Source organism: Nilaparvata lugens, chromosome 5 (genome assembly GCF_014356525.2).
Source record: "Nilaparvata lugens isolate BPH chromosome 5, ASM1435652v1, whole genome shotgun sequence".
In the NCBI taxonomy this organism is placed as follows: Eukaryota; Metazoa; Arthropoda; class Insecta; order Hemiptera; family Delphacidae; genus Nilaparvata; species Nilaparvata lugens.
This window is the reverse complement of record NC_052508.1, coordinates 27,803,198-27,826,955: the sequence shown is the minus strand read 5'-3', so window position 1 is coordinate 27,826,955 and position 23,758 is coordinate 27,803,198. Positions and strand designations below refer to the sequence as shown.

The 23,758-nt window shown below is 35.5% G+C and overlaps 1 protein-coding gene across 1 annotated transcript in view; it reads right to left on the bottom strand.

Annotated features, from left to right (window-relative positions):
* Nucleotides 1-23,461, bottom strand: part of LOC120351589 (plasma membrane calcium-transporting ATPase 1-like) — a gene marked incomplete at its 5' end in the record, with an annotated part of 95,430 nt that extends 71,969 nt beyond the window's left edge. Inside the window, one exon of the mRNA XM_039429436.1 lies at nt 23,357-23,461. Within this exon, the coding sequence (XP_039285370.1) occupies nt 23,357-23,461 (105 nt within the window). The remainder of the gene's footprint in view (nt 1-23,356) is intronic.
* Between the last annotated feature and the right edge of the window lie 297 nt (nt 23,462-23,758).

Sequence of the window (23,758 nt, the reverse complement as noted above, 5' to 3'; positions counted from 1 at the left end):
TATCCTAGCATTACCTTAAGGTAAACGCGCACTAGCAGGCCATCAGAGAAGTGATTGGGAAATTTTAGTTATGTCAGATTTATGCTGGCTAACATGATGGAAGGTGGCTAGACATCTATTCTTGTCGAGGAGACGCCATTCCAAGCGTTCAGGTTGTGTTGTTTTTTCTACAAGTGCTTTTGAAATTCACACACATTCTGGTCAACTCAAACATCATGACTTGCCAGTTTGAGTGAGTGTTAAAAAACATCAATTCATCAACTTCTCTAAATACAGAGACTTTTCAGCTTGTGAGTTGTTTGAATTATTTTTTGATGATGCAGTATATGAGATGCTGGTAAGGGAAACTGCAAGCTATGTAACTCTTCAAAAATCAACAAAACCCAAACATAACAAAAGAGAATATATAAATGTTTTATAGGAATTTTAATTTTCAGTGGTTACCACACTCCCTGGTAAAAGATACTATTGGAATTCTTAACCTGATATGAATCAACCATTTATAGTCAATGCTATGAGACGGAATAGGTTTGATTAAATTATGAGCTATATTCACTGTGTAGACAATAATAATATAGATACTAGAGACAAACTACACAAGCTCGAACCACTTATCTCTATGCTGCAAAATAGGTTCCAAGAGCATTTCATACCAGTGAAATATTTATCTTATGCTGAAAGTAAGATTGCATACTATGGACGACATGGGTGTAAACAATTTATTAGGGCAAGCCTAGCTATGCGGAGTGCAAATTTTATAATAAACTTCCATGCTTTTTAAAACTATCATCCACTAGCAGTGAACTGAGAAAATTCAAGACTGACCTTTATAAGTTCTCAATTATTGTAAAAGCCTATAACTTGTATTACTCGGTGGATGAGTTTTTGAAAACCAATCATGATGACCATTGTATAAGTTATGTAGATTTATATATATATATATATATTTTTTTTTTGTTCTGACTGACTTGTTATACCGGGTGACCACGGGAAGTATTTACATTTTTGATGCGACTGTACTCGGCCTTGGCAAATGGGGGGGGGAATGTGCGGGCGGTCATTCACCTCCCTAGCAGTGACCATTGCTGCTTTTCAGTCGCAATGGAGCCGTGGACTGTTCAACATCACGTGTTTACGTACGATTCTTATGTAAGAAACAATGAAGCGGTTCAGCATGATTTTTGCATTCATTTTAACGTAGGAAGGCATGGAGCCGTACCTAGCCGACCAACGATTATGAAATGGGTTACAAGTTTTCGGACCACAGGAAACATTATGGCGAAAAAACCACCTGGCGCTACACGAACAGTGAGGAGTCTGGAGAACATTGACAGAGTGAGAACAGCAATGACTACGAGTCCTGGTCATTCAGCTTGACGGCATGCATCTGCATTACACATAGGACATGAGTCAGTTCGAAAAATTTTGAAACTGGATCTCAAGTTTCATCCTTACAAGATTGTGTGTGTCCAGGAGTTAAAAGAAAATGACTACCCCCAACGGTTGGATTTTGCTACACAAATGCAAGTTCTCCTTCACTATGAACCTGACATTCTGATTTTCATGAGCGATGAAGCTCACTTTTACCTAAATGGGACAGTCAACCAACAGAACTGCAGATACTGGGCACAGGAAAACCCAAGACAGCTTCATGAGAAACCTCTCCATTCGCCTCGTGTGACTGTATGGTGTGCGGTTTCGAGACAACATGTTATTGGCCCCTTCTTTTTTGAAGAAGATGGAGTTGCGGTGACTGTGAATGCGAATCGGTATGTGCATAACTTGCAACAGGACGTATAGTTCCAGCAAGATGGAGCTACTGCACACACAGCAAGAGTTTCGATGACGTTGCTGAGAAACTTGTTTCCAGGTCATGTCATTTCAAGATTTGGAGATGTGCCCTGACCTCCTCGTTCTCCTGGCCTGAACATCTGCCATTTTTTTTTTGTGGGGACATTTGAAGGAGAAAGTTTTCAAATGCAAACCTCGTAATTTGGAAGATTTGAAGAAGGCAATTTGTGAAGAGGTGGCACTAATCACCAAAGAGACACTACAGCTAGTATGGCAGAGCTTCCCCAACAGAATTGAAAACTGCATAAGAGAAGATGGCTGTCACCTTCCTGACCTTATTTTCGCAAGTTAATTAAGTAAGTTGAATTGAATAGCATATCCTAACAAACATGTCAGAAAAGTAAATGAATTTCTTGTTTGAAAAATTAACACCGTTTTGCTGTTTTCAAAATGTAAATACTTCCCGTGGTCACCCTGTATTACTAAGATTTTTATAATTGACGCATTCATATACATTTTATGTATGTCTGAATAAATATGATTGCTGAATGTAAGCTACTTCAGCATAAAGGCAAGTCCTTGCATGGAGGTCCGTGAAGTTGGCCCCACACATGAAAGCACTAATGTTCAAAATGGTACCATTGATTAGTGCTTCGTTAGTGCTGGATAGTGCTTTGAACCCTAACGTTAGTGCTTTTCCCGTTCAGGAGTTATAGTGAAAAAGTGAAGTGTAATACGGGGTCGTAAATGGTATCATTGGTTAGTGTTTCGTTAGTGCTGTCAGATGCACCAATCCCCATCGTTAGTGCTTGTCCCGTTCAGGAGCTATGATGAAAAAACCTTGGGTAGGGCTAGCTTCACAGTGAATTTTGTTTCACCCAGTCAGATCTCGGCCCCAAGTAAGATACAAGGTAGTAAATGGAATCATTGGATAGTGCTTCATTAGTGCTGGCAGGAGCACCACCCCAATCGTTATTGCTTATCCCGTTCAGGAGTTATGATGAAAAAACCTGGTAGGGCTAACTTCACAGTGAACTTGGCCCCACCCAGTTAGATCTCGGCCCCGAAGTGAGATACAAGTTCGTAAATGGTATCAATGGTTAGTGCTTTGTTAGTGCTGGCAGGAGAACCAATCCCCATCGTTAGTGCTTGTCCCGTTCAGGAGTTATGATGAGAAAACCATGGGTAGGGCTAGCTTCACAGTGAATTTGGCCTCACCTAGTCAGATCTCGGCCCCCAAGTAAGATACTAGGTAGTTAATGGTATCATTGGATAGTGCTTCATTAGTGCTGGCAGGAGCACCAATCCCCATCGTTTGTGCTTTTCCCGTTCAGGAGTTATTATGAAAAAACCTTTGGTAGGGCTAGCTTCACAGTGAATTTTGCCTCACCCAGTCAGATCTCGGCCCCTTAAGTAAAATACAAGGTCGTAAATGGTATCATTGGTTAGTGCTTTGTTAGTGCTGGCAGGAGCATATGATTCTATTACAATTTCTACAATCATCATCATAAATATAATTTCTAAAGATGAGCATAATTATGGAAATTCAAATACATAAATATATACATATATCTGAATAACATGTCTTTGGTAAGTATCTGTTGACAATATACCTATTAACAAAATTGAATATCACACTTGAGAATCAGTTCGGCCCACCAATAACTTAATGATTCACCTTTTCCAGAGATAATGCATATAAGGGAGAATTTACAAAAGAGTAGGCCAAAAATAATGTTGATGAGGAATGGAAATTTCATTAAATTGAAGCCCCAAAAGTTTGGAGCAGTTTCAGTTATGTTAGAGAACACGTGCGCATTTGGCAGCATAACTCAAGGGCTTGCTGTGAGTTTGTGTGACAGTGAGAAATATGCTGAACACGTGAATTTAAAAGATGTAATAGTGGAGCTTGCCTTCAATCTAGTGCAGGGATTGGCCCAACATAAAATTTATTGGCAAAGTATTTGAATTCTTGAAGGCATCTATCCTGGTGAACAACTTCACCACAATTTGAAAAGAATCAAGTGTGGAAGTACCACAACAATTATAGTCTCAAAATTCATCACAGCAAGCTTTTGTGAAACAAAAGTTTGTTCAACTCCATATTTTTCTGAAAAAATAACAAAAAAATGTTTCCCTCTTGTTAGGGTTGACTCGCAGTTCCTTTCAAAAAATGGCATTATCCATTTGGAAGAAGCTGCTAAGCGAGCTACCATTATTCATGAACAAATTTCATGAACCACTGAATGTGCCAGAGCAGTATAGATCATTGCTGGGACTATGCAATGGACTTGTAACTCATGATCAAGAATTTGGTCTTTATGGTCACATTATGATTGAAGTTGCCAGTGATGACCTTGACACTTTCCCAACCAGCCAGCCACCCCAAGGAGACTACGAATGCCATTTATAAGCTTATGGATATACCAAAGTTTATAACTCTATCTGATAAAAGATTATTTCTAGGATCAGTCATAGCATTTTCACCACCTTTTGTCCCTGGTGGCATTGGGCACTACATTGCATATTGTCAACGCTCTGATGGTGGTTTGGAAATCTATGATGACCTTAGAGAAAAGGTCATTCCCACCAATAAAAACAAAGTTTCATGTGTACATCTACTGATGTACACATTGTGAAGGTACCGAAGCTTGTCCCTACTCTACATAATCAAACAATTCCAAAACAATATATCAAAAGAATATAGGAAATATCATACTCAATCATCAATCAATAATATATTTTAATATAAAAATTACAATAGAAATCTAAGTACCATTTTTAAAATTGTTCACTCACAACATGTTTTAGCAATTATGATGCCATCAACAAGTGATTGGGGAATAAATGAAATTACATAAAATAAATACTACTGCAAACTTTTTATTTTTGATCATATATGTTTGTACATTCATATGATTTTATAAACTAGAACTGTAAATTTAGGATTCAAATTTGGATATTCAGCAATAAACACAAATTTTCATATGGTTATTATCTGGATTATTGTTATGATAATTGTAAAAATTTTAATGGAATCATTAAATTATTGGTGGGCCGAACTGATTCTCAAGTGTGATATTCAATCTTGTTAATAGGTATATTGTCAACAGATATTTACCAAAGACATGTTATTCAGATATATGTATATATTTATGTATGTAAATGTTCATATGCTCATTTAAAAAAATATATTTATGATGATGATTGTAGAAATTGTAATAGAATAATTAAATTATGATGATTATAGTAATTGTAATAGAATCATAAAATACTTGGTGGGCCGAACTGTTTCTCAAGTGTGATATTCTATCATGTTAATAGGTATATTGTTAACATATATCTGAATAACATGTCTTTGGTAAGTATTTGTTGACAATATACCTATTAACAAGATTGAATATCACAATTGAGAATCAGTTCGGCCCAATATACTGACAACATAGTTAACAGCTAGATGGAAATGACCCTTTTGTCAAAATCTGCAGTAGCAGAAATCTTTAGGGTCATTTAAAGCATCATCAACATTTTTGTTTAAAAATAATACATTATTCATTAGCACGTGAATAACCCTTCTACTAACAACGTTTTTCACATACACGAAATACCAAGTGGGGTAACTGGGTTACCCCAACAAGATTTCTGTTTTCTATAATTATTTTATATTTTTTCCATTAATTCATCAATCAAATGCATTACAAAATCTATTAAAATAATTAGAAATAAGTTTCTTCCGTTGATAAAAAGGTTTTCAATTAAAAACTGACAGGCCAACAAAATTGAACATTCTATTATATCGTTGTAGGGGAAATAATATCAAATAATTAAATTATGGTTATAGAGAAGTAAACTTTTCTAATTCAGATTGTGATCATTATGAATCAGGTTTGGCAATGAAATAAAAATTTAACATTAAATTGATATCTCCAGCATTCTGATAATGAATGAGATATACCAAAAAATTTCATGACATGGAATACCAGGTGGGGGAATAGAGTTACCCCCAGGATATAATTATTACACATTACGACGCCCCATGATTCTAGGAGAAGTGATATTCAATAGAAAAAACAAAATTCACAATGTTTCCAATTTTATGATAAAAGTTAAATTCCCTTTTAATCCTTCAACCCTGATGTTTTTTGAGTACTAATAGAATATCGGGATTGATACTCTACATACAATTCTGATGTTGAATCGGAAATTTGGGGAAGTTGCAATTTTAAACGATTTGGCAACCCAAATTATTTGAATGGAGGGCCAAATCTCAACTTATTGTACACAAACTATAACCAATGATACCATTTCGACCTTGTATCTTACTTGGGAGCCGAGCTTTTACAGGGGGGGGGGGCAAGTACATTGTCAAGTTAGCCCTACCCAAGGTTTTTTCATCATAACTCCTGAACGGGACGAGCACTAACGATGGGGATTGGTTCTCCTGCCAGCACTAACAAAGCACTAACCAATGATACCATTCACAACCTAGTATCTCACCTGGAAGCCGAGATCTGACTGGGTGGAGCCAAGTTCACATGAAGTTAGCCCCACCCAAGGTTTTTTCATTATAACTCCTGAATGGGACAGTTTTGGGTATGAGCCTGTTGTGCCTTTCCTCATCTCAAGTATTTGTACACAATGTGATAAATAAATAAATAAATAAATGTGAACGGGAAAAGCACTAACGTAGGGTTCAAAGCACTATCCAGCACTAATGAAGCACTAACCAATGATACCATTTACAAACTTGTTTTTCGAGGGCCGAGATCTGACTGGGTGGGGCCAAGTTCACTGTGAAGCTAGCCCTACCCAAGGTTTTTTCATCATAAGTCCTGAACGGGACAAGCACTAACCATGGGGATTGGTTCTCCTGCCAGCACTAACAAAGCACTAACCATTGATACCATTTACAAACTTATATCTGACTTGGGGGCCGAGATCTAAATGGGTGGGGCCAAGTTCACTGTGAAGTTAGCCCACCCAAGGTTTTTTCATCATAACTCCTGAACGGGAAAAGCATTAACGATAGGGATTGGTGCTCCTGCCAGCACTAACAAAGCACTATCCATTGATACAATTTACAAACTTGTTTCTTGAGGGCCGAGATCTGACTGGGTGGGGCCAAGTTCACTGTGAAGTTAGCCCTACCCAAGGTTTTTTCATCATAACTCCTGAACGGGTCAAGCACTAACAATGGGGATTGGTGCATCTGCCAGTACTTACAAAGCACTATCCATTGATACAATTTACAAACTTGTATCTTGGGGCCAAGTTCACTGTGAAGTTAGCCCTACCCAAGGTTTTTCCATCATAAAGGTTCGTACCCACTAGAACGTATCATACCATGACCGTGCCTGTACCGACACATGCAAAAAAATATTCTTTGCATCATTTGATATGTAATACACCCATTAGACCGTTCCGTCACCGGCCAAGCACGGAGCGTGCCATGCACGTCTAGGGATGGGTATCGAAAGACAAAACATCGATGTTTTGAACATCGATGTTTTTTTCATCCTAACATCGATAAGTGAAAAACATCGAACAGTAAACATCGATGTTTTTGAACATCGATGTTTTTAAACATTGTTTATCGCCCTACGTTTTTATGGATGATACTATTAGTCCAGTCAATATAGACATAAAAAAGGGGGTGTGCTTGCAATTTATATTGTAGTTCTGATTTTTAAATATATTATTTGGGTACATAAGAGAAGTCCAGAACCAATTTCTTCATGCAAGATTTCCTTGTGCTAGATACAAGATAGCCCAAACACCTCGTATTTTTGGCTCATTTTCCAGTTTTCAGCTATTTCTGCCAAATCTCTCTCAGATTATATAATTCTGAAAAAAATGAGATCACTCGGAACTCTCTATCTCCAATGAGTACTTTGTTATAATTTTTCAAAAATGAGTAAAATTTGAAGAAAAAAAATCAATTTTGATGAATTTCAGATTTTAATCAACAATATCTTCCGATTGTTACAATTAGATGTACATTTCAAAATCCCTCTAGGCGTATTTTTGTGCTATACAATCTGAGATCAGGTAGAGCGCTCTATGTCATATAGATTTCCAGGTACACCTGACAACAATGCTCCTTGTATTGTGGAAAGCACCTAATTTTCATCTTCAACCATCATCACCATCTACTTTGTCCTCACATTGATATTTCGCACAATGACATAAGTTCATGGGTAAGAACCACCCGTTAGATGCACTTAATTTCAGTATTTCCTAGTAGAGGCACGCTTGAGGAGACCTCAAGGATCAAAATTTCAAACACTTATAATTTAATTTTGACACAATGCTCAGATTTCATTGTACTACACTTCATTCTTCTCGGCTCGCCAAGGCGGTTCAAAATCATGCATCAACAGTCAAATTCGGTCAAAAAATTGAAAATTTATTGTTGAGTGTAGGTACTTATTCATATTCAATACATAAAAATGGCCAATGTCTATATTCAAAGCTATGTATCTCGGTAACCCCTTATTATAAAAATTATTACATGATCTTGAAATGTACAATAGAATTTTCTATTTCATCTGGTGTAAACAATTCATGAAAAAATATGTTTGTAAAGTGAGATTTGATTGTTGAAAAAAATCCGGAAATTGTAGATAATTATTTTTCTCATATTAACGGTTTTGGCAGTTCTATGATAGCGAAAAGTGATTCGAGATGGATTTCAGGCAAGTGAGCTCGTAGAGAATGAATAATTTATCTACAATTTGTAATCAATCGTAAGTTTCTATGATGTATCAGACTCGTTTTAGAAACTCTTGATCAACAATAAAATTACGAAACAAATGTAAAAACTGAAATCGCCATTTTTAAAATCTTAACTTCCAAATTGTTTTGGAATCGAAAGTATTATTTATTGGAGTGGGTAGAGGGGTACAATTTTCACATTCTCACTAGATTTGGAAATTTTATCAGAAGTATTTCACAAGACATGCAACTTTGAATAAAGAAATTGGTCATTTTCTGTGTATTGGAATATGGGCTTAAGTAGGCTACACTCAACAATAAATTTTCCATTTTTCGACCGAATTTGACTTATTATGCATGATTTTGAACCGCCGTGACGAACCGAGAAGGATGAAGTGTAGTACACGATGAAATCTGAGCATTGTGTCAAAAGTTATGTGTTTGAAATTTTGATCCTTGAGGTGTCCTTAAGCGCGCCTCTCCACTAGGAAATACTGAAATGAAGTGTATCTTACGGGTGATTCTAATAGAACATAACCTCAAGAACTTATGTCGTTGTGCGAAATATCAATGTGAGGACAATGTAGTTGGTGATGATGCTTGAAGCTGAAAATTAGGTGTTTTTCACAATACAAGGAGCATTGTTGTCAGGTGTACCTGGAATATGAGATAGATCGCTATACCTGATCTCAGATTGTAGAGCACAAAAAGAGCTTCTAAAGTGACTAAAATTTTATCTGGAGCTATTGTTACAATATTTCAACAGTTACTAACTGGAATCACAGCAATTTTGGACTTGTGGTATTCAAGTAACAGTCTTTCGAATAATTGAAGTCAGGTTGTGACTAGAAAGATACATCAACTCTAGTTCACAAGATTTGTCATTTTCATGGTTTAGTCTGAAACCTCTCGGGATATCCTTGAGGATTCGGTCTTGAAATTTCACCCTAAGCTAATTTTAGCAATCATTGATACTCATATCGTATTCATTCAATACCTGATAGATTTTTTAGGAAATGAAAATGGATTAAGTTTTTTTATATGGATATCTGCACTCCTTACAATACGAGGACCTCTTTTCCAGAGCTAGATTAATTAGTGTTAAACACATGTTGAGGAAATAATTGTAGTAAGAAAAAACTCTTTCTTCCTAAGAAACGAAGAATCCGACCTCTTATTCAATTCTAAATAACTAACTATCTAACCTTGACACGGGCCACAGAAGTAATGTGAATCTTCAAGAGTATCCAACAGTCTCACATAAAAATACAGAGAGCCTGATTGAAAAATAAAAATAGCAATCTGCAGGAAATCAAAACTTATGCGAGATCTTTCACAAGAGTGATCTATATTCACAAAAAACACAGAATACAGAATACTACACTAAATATGATAGAGATAATGATTGTAATTCTGTTACTATTGCTTATTGCTCTCAAGATAATCCTCTTCAATAAAAAAAAACTTGCATCAAATTGAAAAATTAGAATTGTTTTTACTTTTTAGTTGGGAAAAACATCGGATGACCGATGTCTAGGTAAAACCATCGATAAGTGAAAAACATCGAACAGTAAACATCGATGTTTGATGTTGAAACATCGATGTTTTTAAACATCGATGTATCGATACCCATCCCTATGCACGTCCAGGTCAACATTTGTCGGCCAGTATATTTTGTCTGTGACGAAACGCTCCTTGCATGGTACGTGATGCCCGCAAACCCCGTTGTAACCGCGCATGCGCCGCGTTGGTAACCAGTGTAGACACCATTGTGGTAAAGTATCTAGTTAGTTGCTAATTGCTAGTTGTAGTAGTTGCTCTTTGTGTGCCTTTGTCATTTGTGTGCCTTCATTCGTTTTGGATGAAAATGAATGACGAACTGTTGATAGAATGTGTTCATAAATACAAATTCCTCTATAATCTACAACATCCGAAGTACATGGATGCCACCAAGAAAGATGTAGCATAGAAGATCAGATGAAACAACCTGGTGAGTAGTAACTTTATCACTTTATTTTCATTTGTAAAGCTATTCCTTTTGACATTTTCACATCCATTAATAATAATAACAGCATTTTGCAAACAAATATATTAAATCTTTCACAAAGTCATATTTTTAGAAGTCAGATTCCACAGTGCTGTAGAAAACAATACAATTTTTACAGTATTGTCTTGTTTTACAAAACGAGACAATAAATATTAACACAAAACCACATACGAGAGACATAAATATATAATGTTTGCATCTAAAAAAAATCATATATGCCTATTATACTACAAAGTTGATTTTTCAATAACCAATTACAGTACAAAGTATTGTTAAATCTTTGACAAGGTCATACTTTTTATGTTTGCTTCAATAAGTACATTTTATCTTATTTTTTTGTTATGTTTTGTTGAAATTTGTTATGTTATGTTAAGCCCAGTCGATTTGACCTTCAACAGTTAGGAAGAAATTTGCGAATTGACTGCATACTTCAAAAGTGGAAGCAACTGCATTGCCTCCTTGATGTCGTAGATTCTGCATAGGAAGAAACTGCATATGAGTCGCAGTTTCTGTTTCAATTACTCCGCATCTTATGTAGTTATACAAAATGCAAGTGGTTAAAACAATTTTTCAGCAAATTCTAGTCTCAAGTGCATGCATCTATTATAAATGTGAAGTTTTTGACTTAAAATCCCAAAAGCATTTTCAAATACACGCCTTGCTCGGCAAAGGCGACAGTTAAAGTGACGTTTCTTGACATCAGCTATGGTCTGTTGTGATGGTTAAAGTCTTAATAGATCATTTTTTAAAGGAAAGGCTTCGTCACCTAATATAACGCAAGGTTCACTTACATTCGTTCCTGGAAAGTTTTTGCTAGCAGGAATATTTAAATTATTTAATATAGCTTGCCCCAGTTCCGATTTAGATAAAATACCACCATCACTGTCTTTGCCGAAAGCACCGACGTTTACAGCTATAAAATTATAATTAGCATCAACTAAAGCCATAAGTACAATGGAGAATGTTTTTTGTAATTAAAATATAGGGAACCACTGTTTGGAGGTGCTACAATCACAATATGCTTTCCATCAATTGAACCTAGGCAATTAGGAAAGTTCCACTTGGACCAAAACTCTTCAATGTTTTTTTCCCATTGCTCTGTAGTGGGTGTTGGAATCATTTCGCTCAACATGTTGTTTATTATAGCGTTAGAAACTTCAAAAACTGAATGTCTCACAGAACTGACCCCCATTCTATAGCTGAAATAATAAATAAATAAAATGAAATAAAAAATAAAAATAATTGGAAATTATAAATTATTAACAAAATGAAATTATTTTATGTTACAGGTCTGGCCTGTAAACAAAGATCAAAATCTGAAGGACTCATATAGGAGAGCCTTGAATAAGAGAAAAGTAAAAACGGGACAGGCAGCAACAAAAATAAAAAAAATGGAAGTACGAAGATGAGATGTCTTTTGTTGCTCCATTTTTTGCAGAAAAAAAACTTTGGATTCTGTTGATATAACAAGTGATGAGGATAACTGAGACCATGATGACCACACTGTGGTTGACCACACATCCGAAACAGAAACAAATGCAATTATTGAAACTGTGCCCAGATTGTTGAAAGTTCTGTGCAAAATAGTAAGCCAGTTAAAAAGAAGATTTAAAAATCGTACACCACAGTCAACATCAGCCATATTGATTTGAAAAAAGTGTTTTGTAGAATAATTCTCTTGTTCCTACAATAATGAGTAGAAATCGTTTCCAATTATTGTTGAAATTCATACACTTTGCTGACAATGATTTAGCTGGAGATGATAGGATCCAAAAAATCAGAAAATTGTATGCTTTGATGCAAGAAAGATTCCAAACAGAACATGTTCCCAGTAAAGTTATTGTTGTAAATGAGTCCATGGTCCCATTTCAAGGGAGACTGCTCTTCAAGCAGTATATACCAAACAAGTCACATAAGTATGGGGTGAAAGTATTCAAAATTTGCAATAATATAGGGTATACATTACAGTTGTCAATATATGCTGGGAAAAATCAAACTGAGTCAGCAGGTGTAGGGCTAGCAGAACGAGTTGTAATGCAACTTGTAGATAAATATACTGATAAAGGGCGTGTTCTTGTCACTGACAACTTTTATACATCCATCTCTTTAGCCACATCTTTGTTGGGAAAAAACACCCATCTGATAGGCACATTGCGAAAAAATAGGAGAGACTTGCCAAAAGATACTATGAACAAAAAAATCAAGAAGGGTGAAATAGTAGGCAAACAAAACGAAAAAGGTATTGTTGTTGGCAAGTGGAAGGATAAAAGGGAAGTGTTCTTTCAAACAAAGCATGACTTAGGTATGGTAGATACTGGGAAAAAGAATAGGAGAAGGGAAAAGATTATCAAGCCAGCTGTAATTATTGAATACAATTCAGGGAAACAGGGGATTGATATATCTGATCAAATGGCAAGTTACTTCAGCCCTCTGAGAAGAACAATAAAATGGTATCACAAAAAGGCTTTTGAGATTTTATTGAACACTGCTGTTGTAAATTCATGGATTATATTCAATAAACTTACTCAAAGAAAGGTACAAATAATTGATTTCAGGGAGCGATTGATCATGAATATTCTGGGTATTCAGAAAAAATATGACACTCCTCCAAGCAAAAGTATGCCAATCGATCCCATCCCCGAACACTTCTTGGAGGAGACTCAGGATAGGAACACCTGTAACAGACGGATAAGGAGAAGATGCGCTGTAACCGGAGGGGGGTTGTTTCTTCTCTTCTATAATATTTGCTAAAGTTTACTGCTATCAATTCATCTACCGGTATTTGAATCCTTGATTGGTTGGGAGCTTTTAGTGGATTCGTTCATTCAAATGATAGAACTGTTTCCGATCAATGGGTACAGAGATAATTGATTTTCCGTGATTACCTGCATTTTTCAACTTTGAGGGGGGCTAGGGGGGAAAGCTCCAAGGGGATTTCTTGAGACTTTTGGGGGAATGACCCTCTGGGAGGGTTCTATCGATGGTAAGAGATTCAGCTTTTATTCAATTTTCGGATCGAAAAAACCTTTATTGACTGGGCTAATAATTGAATACTGTTGTTTAAAAATTACCAAATTTGTGTTTTCATTTATCCACATGAGCTCAGAGGATTCAGCTTTCATGGCAGTGCAAGATAAGAATAAGATGCTCATGTTAATTGGCGCGAGGACTCGCTTCATAAAAGTCATGCAATGCACAGGAAACGAAATGGCCAATGCTCTGGCCAGGGATGAACGATTTCCCAAGGCAGCTGTTGCGCAGGTCGCCAAATTACAGAGTCCAAATTATAGTAGTGAATTTGTGTTTTCTTTAATTACCAAATTTTCATTTCTCAACAGATGATTACAGAATATTGAAAGAAGCACAGTGGATGATTTAAGCAGATGCCAAAACAATCTGCATTTAACCAGGCAAAAGAAAAGAACATTTCTCGTCAGATGTTGGAAAATAAGTCAACTCAGTGAGGGAAATCACAATGAAAGAGTACTTGGAGGCAGCAGTGGAACCTTAGGGAGGAGAGCTGAATGATGATGAATGATGAAGATGATGAAGAAAAAGAAGAAGAGCAATGACAAAAGTGACATTCATTGGAAACTGCATAAACAAAGGGCACAAGGCGAAATATACAGATGAAGACATTCAACATACAATAAATCATATCAACTCAATCCCTCATCAAGAAAGTCATTATAGAGGGGCCAAGTCAGGTAAAGAGTTCCTTAGCCACCGGAATAGTGGTGCCTTGTGGCCACTGGGCAGGTTGTGCTGACTAGCGCGGTACAAGCCTAAGTACCCCAAAATATTTTGAACTTTTGGGGGGGGGGGTTAAGCTGGGGGGGATTAAACTTAACGAAATCATTGTTACTTTTCAGGTTCCCTGCAAATGCAAGAATGCTTGCTAGTTCAGATCTGAGTAACACAAGGCTCCATAGAGCCTTTCATTTAATGAAATGAAACAGGAGAATAAGGCTTCTTATAGATTCTATTATAGAACTTTCAATTCAAAATATTCCCAAAGTAATCTTTTTGCACTACTAGGGCAGACACATGTAATACATGCAATTTGCTCCATGGACAATCTAAAAACGATCCTAACAATGAGATAGCACAACAGAAACTTGACATTCATCATCGAAAAGCAGAAAAATCAAGGAATTTGATGAATGAAAGTCATAAAAGTTCACATATGCCCACAATTGATGCATATACTATCAGTATGGATTAATAACATGGTATTCCATGTAGGCTATAATTGAATACTATTGTTTAAAAATTACCAAATTTGTGTTTTCATTAATCCATATGAACTTGGAACGTTCAGCTTTCATGGCAGTGCAAGATAAGAATAAGATGCCCACGTTAACACTTAACCGAAAGACCGGTCTCACAGGCACCAGGCCATTTTTAATTGTTGTGGTGTGGCAGCCCTGAGAGCCAGACGGCACTGTCATTCCTAATACCTTCCCCCTACCCATTTCTTGCACTGACAAACCAGTTTTCACTTGGCTTACGTGGTTTACGTGGTTCAAGTTAGTGCTTGGGAGACCGGATCTTTCGGATAATGTTGGTGATTTTATTCCCATCCGTTTAGAACTTTTCATTTTTTGAACTTTGTATACAGAGTGTCCCGTAAAATATTGTCTACAGTATAACCACAGTATTCCACTAGCTAATATAAACCGAAATTCCTTAGAAAAAAAATTAAATTTCCTATTTTCCTATAATCCGCCACTCTGTTTTTTTTAAGAGTAGGCATGATATCTTGTGAACGGATCAAAATTTTCACATGAAATTTGGTAGGTATACTAATGAATATGTGGTCTACAAAATGAAAATATCAAAAAAATTAATATCTGGTTTTTTTAAAATGGTGGTCAACCAAAATTCTCAATCTGTTTTTACTGGAGAACATGACAATTTCGGTATATATTAGCTTGTAGAATACCGTGGTTAAACTGGAGTCACTATTTTACGGGACACCCTGTATATTTTAGTGTATATATTATTGTTTTTAGCCAGATGGATCAGCCAACTACATCAATGGATGTTCCAAATGAAGCCACTAATAAGAAAAAAAGGACTATTCCTCCACCAATAAGTGTTTCACATCCCAACTATGTAGAAAGAATACAACAAATGCTTTTTGAACCTGATGAAGTGTCTAGTGATGAAAATTTTGGAGATGAAATAGACGATTCTGATGCAGATCCAGATTTTATTTTGCCAAACAAAAGGAATGAAGATTCTACAGATTCTGACATCGATGAACCTTTGGGTGAACCGCCGGAGCTATTGGTTGATGAGTCTCAAAATATTTTTCATGATGAGCTTCCTCAGGAGTTGAAGGTGCAGACCAAGAAGAAGAGCTTCCTCAGCAGATTGAAGGTGCAGACCAAGAAGAAGAACTCAACCCAAAATATATTTTTGGTCGACTGAGGGAAAATGAATATGGCCCTTGTTATGCATGGATGACTCAAGAACAAAGTAGAACTGTCAGAACTCCAGCTCATAATATTATTCGTGTTTACCAGGACTAACGCCTCATGCAAAAGCCCTGGGATGTAACCCTAACCAAACTGATGTCTGGGAATTGATTTTCGACAAAAAAATTCTTGAAATTATTGTTGTAAATACAAATCATAAACTTTTGAAAACAAGAAGTAATTTTGGCCCAGGAACAGAATTATCGAATTACCAACACACAGACGAGACTGAAATAAAAGCTTACATAGTCTTATTGCTTCTATCTAAAGACGAATGATGAAGATATGCAAGCATTATTTTCAAAGGATGCCACAGGTATACCAATTTTTCATGGAACTATGTCTGCAAAAAGATTTGAAATACTCACTGCATGTTTGAGATTTGATGATGCAAACAGTAGAACCGTGAGAAAAGCTACAGACAAGGCAGCAGCTATTACTGAAATATTCAACATGCTCTTAAAAATTCCCAGAAAGCCTACACTGTGTCAGAACATGTGACAATCGATGAGATGTTGGTGCCATTTCGTGGGCGTTGCGGATTCAAAGTTTACATGCCCAAAAAACCAAAAAAATACGGTTTGAAAATAATGTGTCTTTGTGATTCTAAAACATCGTACCTGTTCAATGCCTATATTTATACAGGAGCAGGGTCGGATGGTCATGGGCTTTCTAATGAAGAACAACAGTTTTTGATGAAGCCAACACAATGTGTAGTTCACTTGTGTAAGCCACTTGAAAACACAAACAGAAATATTACTGCTGATAACTATTTTTCATCTATTGAAACTGTAGAAAAGCTAAGTAAGGTTGGTTTGACGTATGTTGGCACTATGCGAAAGGACAAATTGATCATCCCGAAAGAATTACTTCCAGACTCAAAACGCCCATTGAATTCAAGTATCCATGTATTCAATGGACAAACTACACTAGTGTCATTTGTTCCAAAGAAAAACAAGTCAGTTATTCTCATCTCTAGTATGCACCATCATGCCGAAATAGATCCAGAGAAAAAGAAGCCAGAAATTATTTGCTTTTACAATTCAACAAAGTGTGGGGTAGATTTACTAGATATGAAGTGCGCAGTCTACTCCTCCAATAGAAGAACAAGACGCTGGCCTCTAGCTGTATTCTACAGAATGATCAACATAGCCAGTGTAAACAGTTTTGTACTGTTCCTTAGTTACAGGAACTCTCCTGTGATAACTAGGTCTGAGTTTGTAAAAAAATTGACCATGGACTTCATTGAACCACATCTGAGGAGACGTCTTGAAATTCCAAATCTCCTTCGACAGATCAAGAATTTTATCATTGAAACTCTTGACATTGACCAGTCAGAACATCAGGCAGGCATCCCCACCGACAGACTGGAGTGAAGAAAAACATGCAGCAAATGTCCCAGCTACAAGAAAAGAAAAACCTTTTATGCCTGCATCTCTTGTTCACAACCTATATGCCTTGAATGCAGCAGCAAGATATGTGTTAACTGTGCAAAAAAAGATATATAAACAGAAAGGACAGTGAAAAAACATGACAAAAAGGTAACTCTATGTTTTTATTTTTATGTTTTGGTTGTAAATACATTATTATTGCATTCAAAATGTTTTTTATTCCTAAATTGTGAAAAAGTACACATACCGGTCTCTGAGACCGCAATATTGAAAGAAGGACGGTGGATGATTTAAGCAGATGCCAGAGCAATCTGCATTCCACCAGGCAAAAGAAAAGAACATTTCTCGCCAGATGTTGGGAAATCAGGCAACTCAGTGAGGAAAATCACCAAGAAAGAGTACTTGGAGGCAGCAGTGGAAACTTAGGAAGGAAAGCTAAATGATGCTGAATGATGAAGATGATGGACAAGAAGAAGTAGAGAAAGATGATCTAGGGCCACCTCTAATTCCACAACCACCTCAACCATCTATCTGTTGGTAAGAATGATTTTCTTGATGGTAGAGAAATTTTAATTTTCAAGAAAGTTTCAATCTACTGAAAATGACCATACAGGCCTACTACATAATTTTTGTGAGTTTCAGTTATCAATATTCAAAATTTATAATTAATGTATAAGATATTTTTATGTCAACTAATTCGGTTACCAAAAGACGAATTGATCAACCAAAAAAGATGAGAATCTTTTTATCTCTTGTCAACCAAAAAAGATGACAAAAGTGACATTCATTGAAAATCGCGGTAACAAAGGGCACAAGGCGAAATATACAGATGAAGACATTCAACATACAATAAATCATATCAACTCAATCCCTCATCAAGAAAGTCATTATAGAGGGGCCAAGTCAGGTAAAGAGTTCCTTAGTCCAGATCTGAGTAGCAGAAGGCTCCATAGAACATTTAATGAAATGAACAAGGAGAATAAGGCTTCTTATAGATTTTATCATATAAATTTCAATTCAAAATTCTCACAGTTATCTTTTTGCACTTCTAGGACAGACACATGAAATACATGCGATTTGCTCCATGGACAATCTAAAAACGATCCTAACAATGAGATAGCACAACAGAAACTTGAAATTCATAATCAAAAAGCAGAAAAAGCAAGAGGTTTGATGAATGAAAGTCATAAAAGTTCACAGATGCCCACAATTGATGCATATACTATCAGTATGGATTTAAAGCATGTTATTCCATGTAGGCTATAGTTGAATTCTGTTGTTTAAAATTACCAAATTTGTGTTTTCATTTATCCACATGGAATCAGAGCGTTCAGCTTTCATGGCGGTGCAAGATAAAAATAAGATGCCCATGCTAATTGGCGCGAGAACTCGCTTCATAAAAGTCATGCAATGCACAGGAAACGAAATGGCCAATGCTCTGGCCAGGGATGAACGATTTCCCAAGGCAGCTGTTTTGCATGTAGCCAAATTACAGAGTCCAAATCAATATTCAAAATTAATAACTAATTTATTTTCCTTATGAAAATAGGAAATTTTCATTTCCTATCCCCCCTACCATTTAAAACACAACCTTTAATATGCGCATGATTCTGTTAAAATATCAAAGGTAATTATGAAACTATCTAATTTCATACGTAAAAATACACCAACAAACAATTTCTACCATGAGCGAAATTCACAAAAAAATTATAGTTTGACAGCAGTTTTTGTGATAAACGCCTTTCACTTTCAAAACAATAGAAAACTGAGACTTGGAATAGTAAGAAAATGAAAAGGTAATTAATAGTTTTGTTAGTAGTTCTTAAGTTTTTTTTAGTCTATAGCTGATCAAATTCACCATAGTTCTCAGGTGTTCTTTATAAATAATATTGATTTTCCAGAAAATGGAATCAACCAGAGTGTGATATAACTGCCTAAAAACTGTTTGAGGGAAAACTTTATTGAGAAAATAAAATTTTCTCAAAAAACAAGGAGATGATTCTTGACATCTATATACTTAAGACGCTGAACATTTATCCTTGAACCTAAAAGATAAATATTTAGTTTTATTTATATTTAGGAAAAGGCTATCACAATTAAACCAAAGAAAAAGTTTATTGGAATCATTTTACATAATAATATTCGAAGTTGCCATTTAAGAATAAGACCTGCCCTAAGAATAAGTCATTGGTCCTTGGAGAAATTTTTATAACTATAATATCAAGAAGAAGAGAAAATATTGAGAAAAATAATTCAAATTGGTGGTTTGTTCACGTGTCAAGATTTCAAACTAAACTCTGAATATAAAATCAAACAACTGGAAACAAGCGTTTTTTCTTTCTTGAAATTCAATGACTCACCAAGCTGAATAGCATATGTGATTTTGTGGAATATGTAAAAATTATTAATGAGTAGCATTTACCTGTTCTTGCCGGGGTAAAGATGAATTAGTTGTCAAGAAAAGCTCCAGGAATATGTTTAACACAAAATTCAACATTGGTTACAAATGTCCCACAACAGATGAGTGTAGTACTTGCTTGGAGCTTGATCATCGTATTGAATTGCAAAAAGATGCAGAAAAAAGAAGGTTCTTATCACTAAGTGGAGTATCACAAAGTGTTCAAAAAATATGGCACAGTGGAAGTTTCTGGAGAGGACTGAACCGAAATGTTCATAAAGCAAGCAAAGGACCTTCACTTTCAGGTATCTAGAATAAAAAGAGTTGTTTTAAGAAGAATGAAGAAAGGCAATATTTTTGTTCGAGGTGAGCTTGGGTACAACCTTAATACTGGCTCTGCTGAATCCATCTCTAAAGTAGGGAAACATCTGAAGAGCATGAAGCCTGACTTAATTCCTGTTGGTGTGCCCGTCAGTAGTGACAAGATTGAAGATGTAGAATCTCTACTTTTCAAACATTTTGAAGCTGACTGGAAAACTATGGATCAACTCCAATGGTACAAACAGATTTGCGAAGGACAAGTTGGAAATCAAGAGGCAGAACATATTTGTGAATGTTTGGAGGGTCATGTTACAAATGAAGAAGTTGCACTAGTTGATATATTAATGTGCGTACAGACTTACGCTCTGCTCTGCAATCGAACGTCACTCGAGCAGATCGATAGATGATCGCAAGTGGAGCAAGAGTGGAACGCGAGAAGAGCTTGTAACAGAGATTGAACTTGGCAAGTTCCTAGGTCGAACTAACCAATGGTTACGCATGCGCGGTCAACGTTTTCGTTTGTAATGTTTGTTAATAGTTACGATCTCTGTGTTAGCAAATAAAATTATCAAAATTGATAATTAATTATTAAATTATCAAAATTAAATAATATTAAGTTATAAAAGCATTTATAATAATAGGTACCAGCATATTAGCATTTAGAAGAAAGAAGCTGAACTCCCAACCAAGCCTTTCACCTTGTCATATAATTTTGGGCGCAGATTTCAATGTTGATTTCAACGTAGCTAACAACTACAGAGATGATCTTTTGAATTTATTGGTCAGTTTTAACTTTAGAATCACAACAAGAGAGACGACACGACCAAACTTACATACAGGAGGTTCATGTAAAGATAACATTGTCACTGATATTCATCACACAAGGTGGGAGATTAAAATTGTTTATACTGCTCTCTCCGATCACTTGGCTCTAACCCTTAAAGTGAGAATTAATAATAAATCCGGTGCCAAAAAGAAAAAGGGAATACTCCTATCAAGAATGGTTAGCGATTATGGAATGTGCATATTTGTAGCATCAATTCGACGTATAAATTGGATAGCCGTTTATGAATTGGTAGACATTGAAAGGAAAGTTGACAAATTCTAGTCTTTTCTTGAGGGCTGTGGACACAGCGTATCCATTGCTTCAGAAGAGGACAAAAATTATTTTGAATGGTCTCACTTCTGTTAGAATTCACAAGGGAGTTAATTCTTTTGAACTACCCCTGATTAACATATCAGATGCAAAGCTAGGCATAACGAAATACTTGTGAATGTAACTGATAGAGATTTTTGTGAATTTGAAAATGTTACCGATGTTGAAAGAGATGTGAATATCGAATGTCTTGAAATCGAAGAATATAATTTAATAAATTGTTCTCCTGAGAAATTCTCAACTCATGACGAAATCTCCCAAATCATTCTACTTGACCATATTGACAGACGTTACAAGGACCAAATAATTAGTAAAGTTCATTAATACCAGACATACCAAGACTAGAAAACACTTTACTGACTGATATCCCTGACAATATCACATAGCTGCATATTTTCTCAGGCGGTAGCCTACTTGCCTTGCCTTGGTTGTACGTCTTCTGAAGCCAATTATGATAATAATAGGCTATGTGAGATGTTTCACTACTTTCCTACAGTAGGGCACTCATTCTCAACAAATGATTGTGCTTTTGGTACTTTCAAGAGGCTAATATGCAAGACAGACAGAATCTACGCACCTAATGAGCTTTGCACACCTATTGATCAAGTTCAATAATGAAGAATTCATTGTGAAAACAAGCATTTAAAATAATCATTAAAAAAGAAGTTGAATGATAATATTATTAGCATTGATATTCACTTTTCTTTTTTAGTGCTACTGATTGAAGAGTTGTAACTAGTGGCTTTTTAATAAAATAAAGGGTACTTGATATTAATTTTTTGTGTTTCTATTATCATTAATTATCAGGATAGTTCTACTCAATCAGAATGGTCCACTATCTCGATTGGTCGTTGGACAAGTGAAGCATACATTCAATATTAACATCTAGTTATTGAATAAATTTCAACATAACCAAGCCGAATATGTGCCGCATTACTATACATGTAAACTGAACTTGAATTATTCATGAATATTATCTGATTAGAATTATAATTTCTAGTTTATTTTTCTACAGTAGTTTGTAAGCTATATTGTATTATATAAACAAGATAATGTCGGTGAGTGTTAATCGACTAAATCCATTTCACACAGAATTAGCTCACAATTGCACAGATCTAAATAAAAATGAAAAATCCTTTAGTTAGAAGGATAAATGCAGCACAAAAAAATAGAAGATTAAATTTCTTCTATAGTAATGGTCAATGTGATTTTTACTTTTACAACAATACTGTACTATTTAAAAAGTGAAGAGAGTTCAGTATAATTTAATGCAAGTGTGCAAAAGTAAAAAGTGTACAAAATACTACCAAGGGTGGCCACTGACGACAGGACAAATGTGTCGAGCAGATGTAAACGACTATGTCTTCAAATTAAAAATACATTTATACGAACAAAAAACAGCTGTATGACAGCAGCTTCTAACATTAAAAATAAACCAATAACAATAAATGAACCACTTAAAAATTACGAATTATAATAATAGAAAAATAATTCAACCACAAGCAGCGAAGAAAGAATTATTAAACAACACAAAATCTAAGATATGAAAACCTAACCTGAAAAAATGTTGTTAGAAGCCTTTCGCTAATAACAAAGCATTATGACATACAAGGACATGTGTGCTCACACTACTTGTCCTGTCGTTAGTGAACTGCCCAACAGTACTGCATAGCCCATTTATACATAGTACTGTTGTAGAAGTGAAAATTTTATAAATTTACTCTTTCATCATATGTTGTTAATTTACCATTTTAGATATTATTTTTAGATATTCAAATGATGTTTTCAATTATGAAAAAACTCATGTTGTTAATATACCATTTTAGATATTATTTTTAGATATTCAAATGATGTTTTCAATTACGAAAAAACTCATCAAGGCATAAATTGAAGTTAGCCGATTACTCAGCCGACACGTTAATCTACAGTTGCTAGTAATAATATTGAGATGTACAATAAGTTGGAAAAGTGAAAAATTGAAAGCGCTGCAGATGGATGGAAGATGGTGGGTTGCGTTGCGTTGCGATTGATGGAGATGATGTTGGTTGCACTTACCATAGCGAAGCCGACATCTGCCTTCTTCAGGGCAGGCCCGTCATTAGTGCCATCGCCGGTCACAGCAACCACCTCGCGACTTCCGCTCACCTTCAAATCAAAATAATTAAATCATTATTTTCTATTATAAAAACCACTAATTTGAAATGTAAAAAAGAAGAGTTGAACCTAAGCGCAAGTGAGCGGACAAATTGCTCAGATAACGAATGTATGGAGATTAGTTTTACAGTGATAAGATGGTGTCATACATAACTCATGATCCATGTACTTTATTCGAATATAAATAGAAATGAAAATAAAAATCTTAGTACCCTTTTTTGAATTATTTAATCACTTCTTTTCGAATATTATTTTTGGGAGTTGAAAGTTAGTTGTAGGATTAATTATCGACGTAATTGGTGG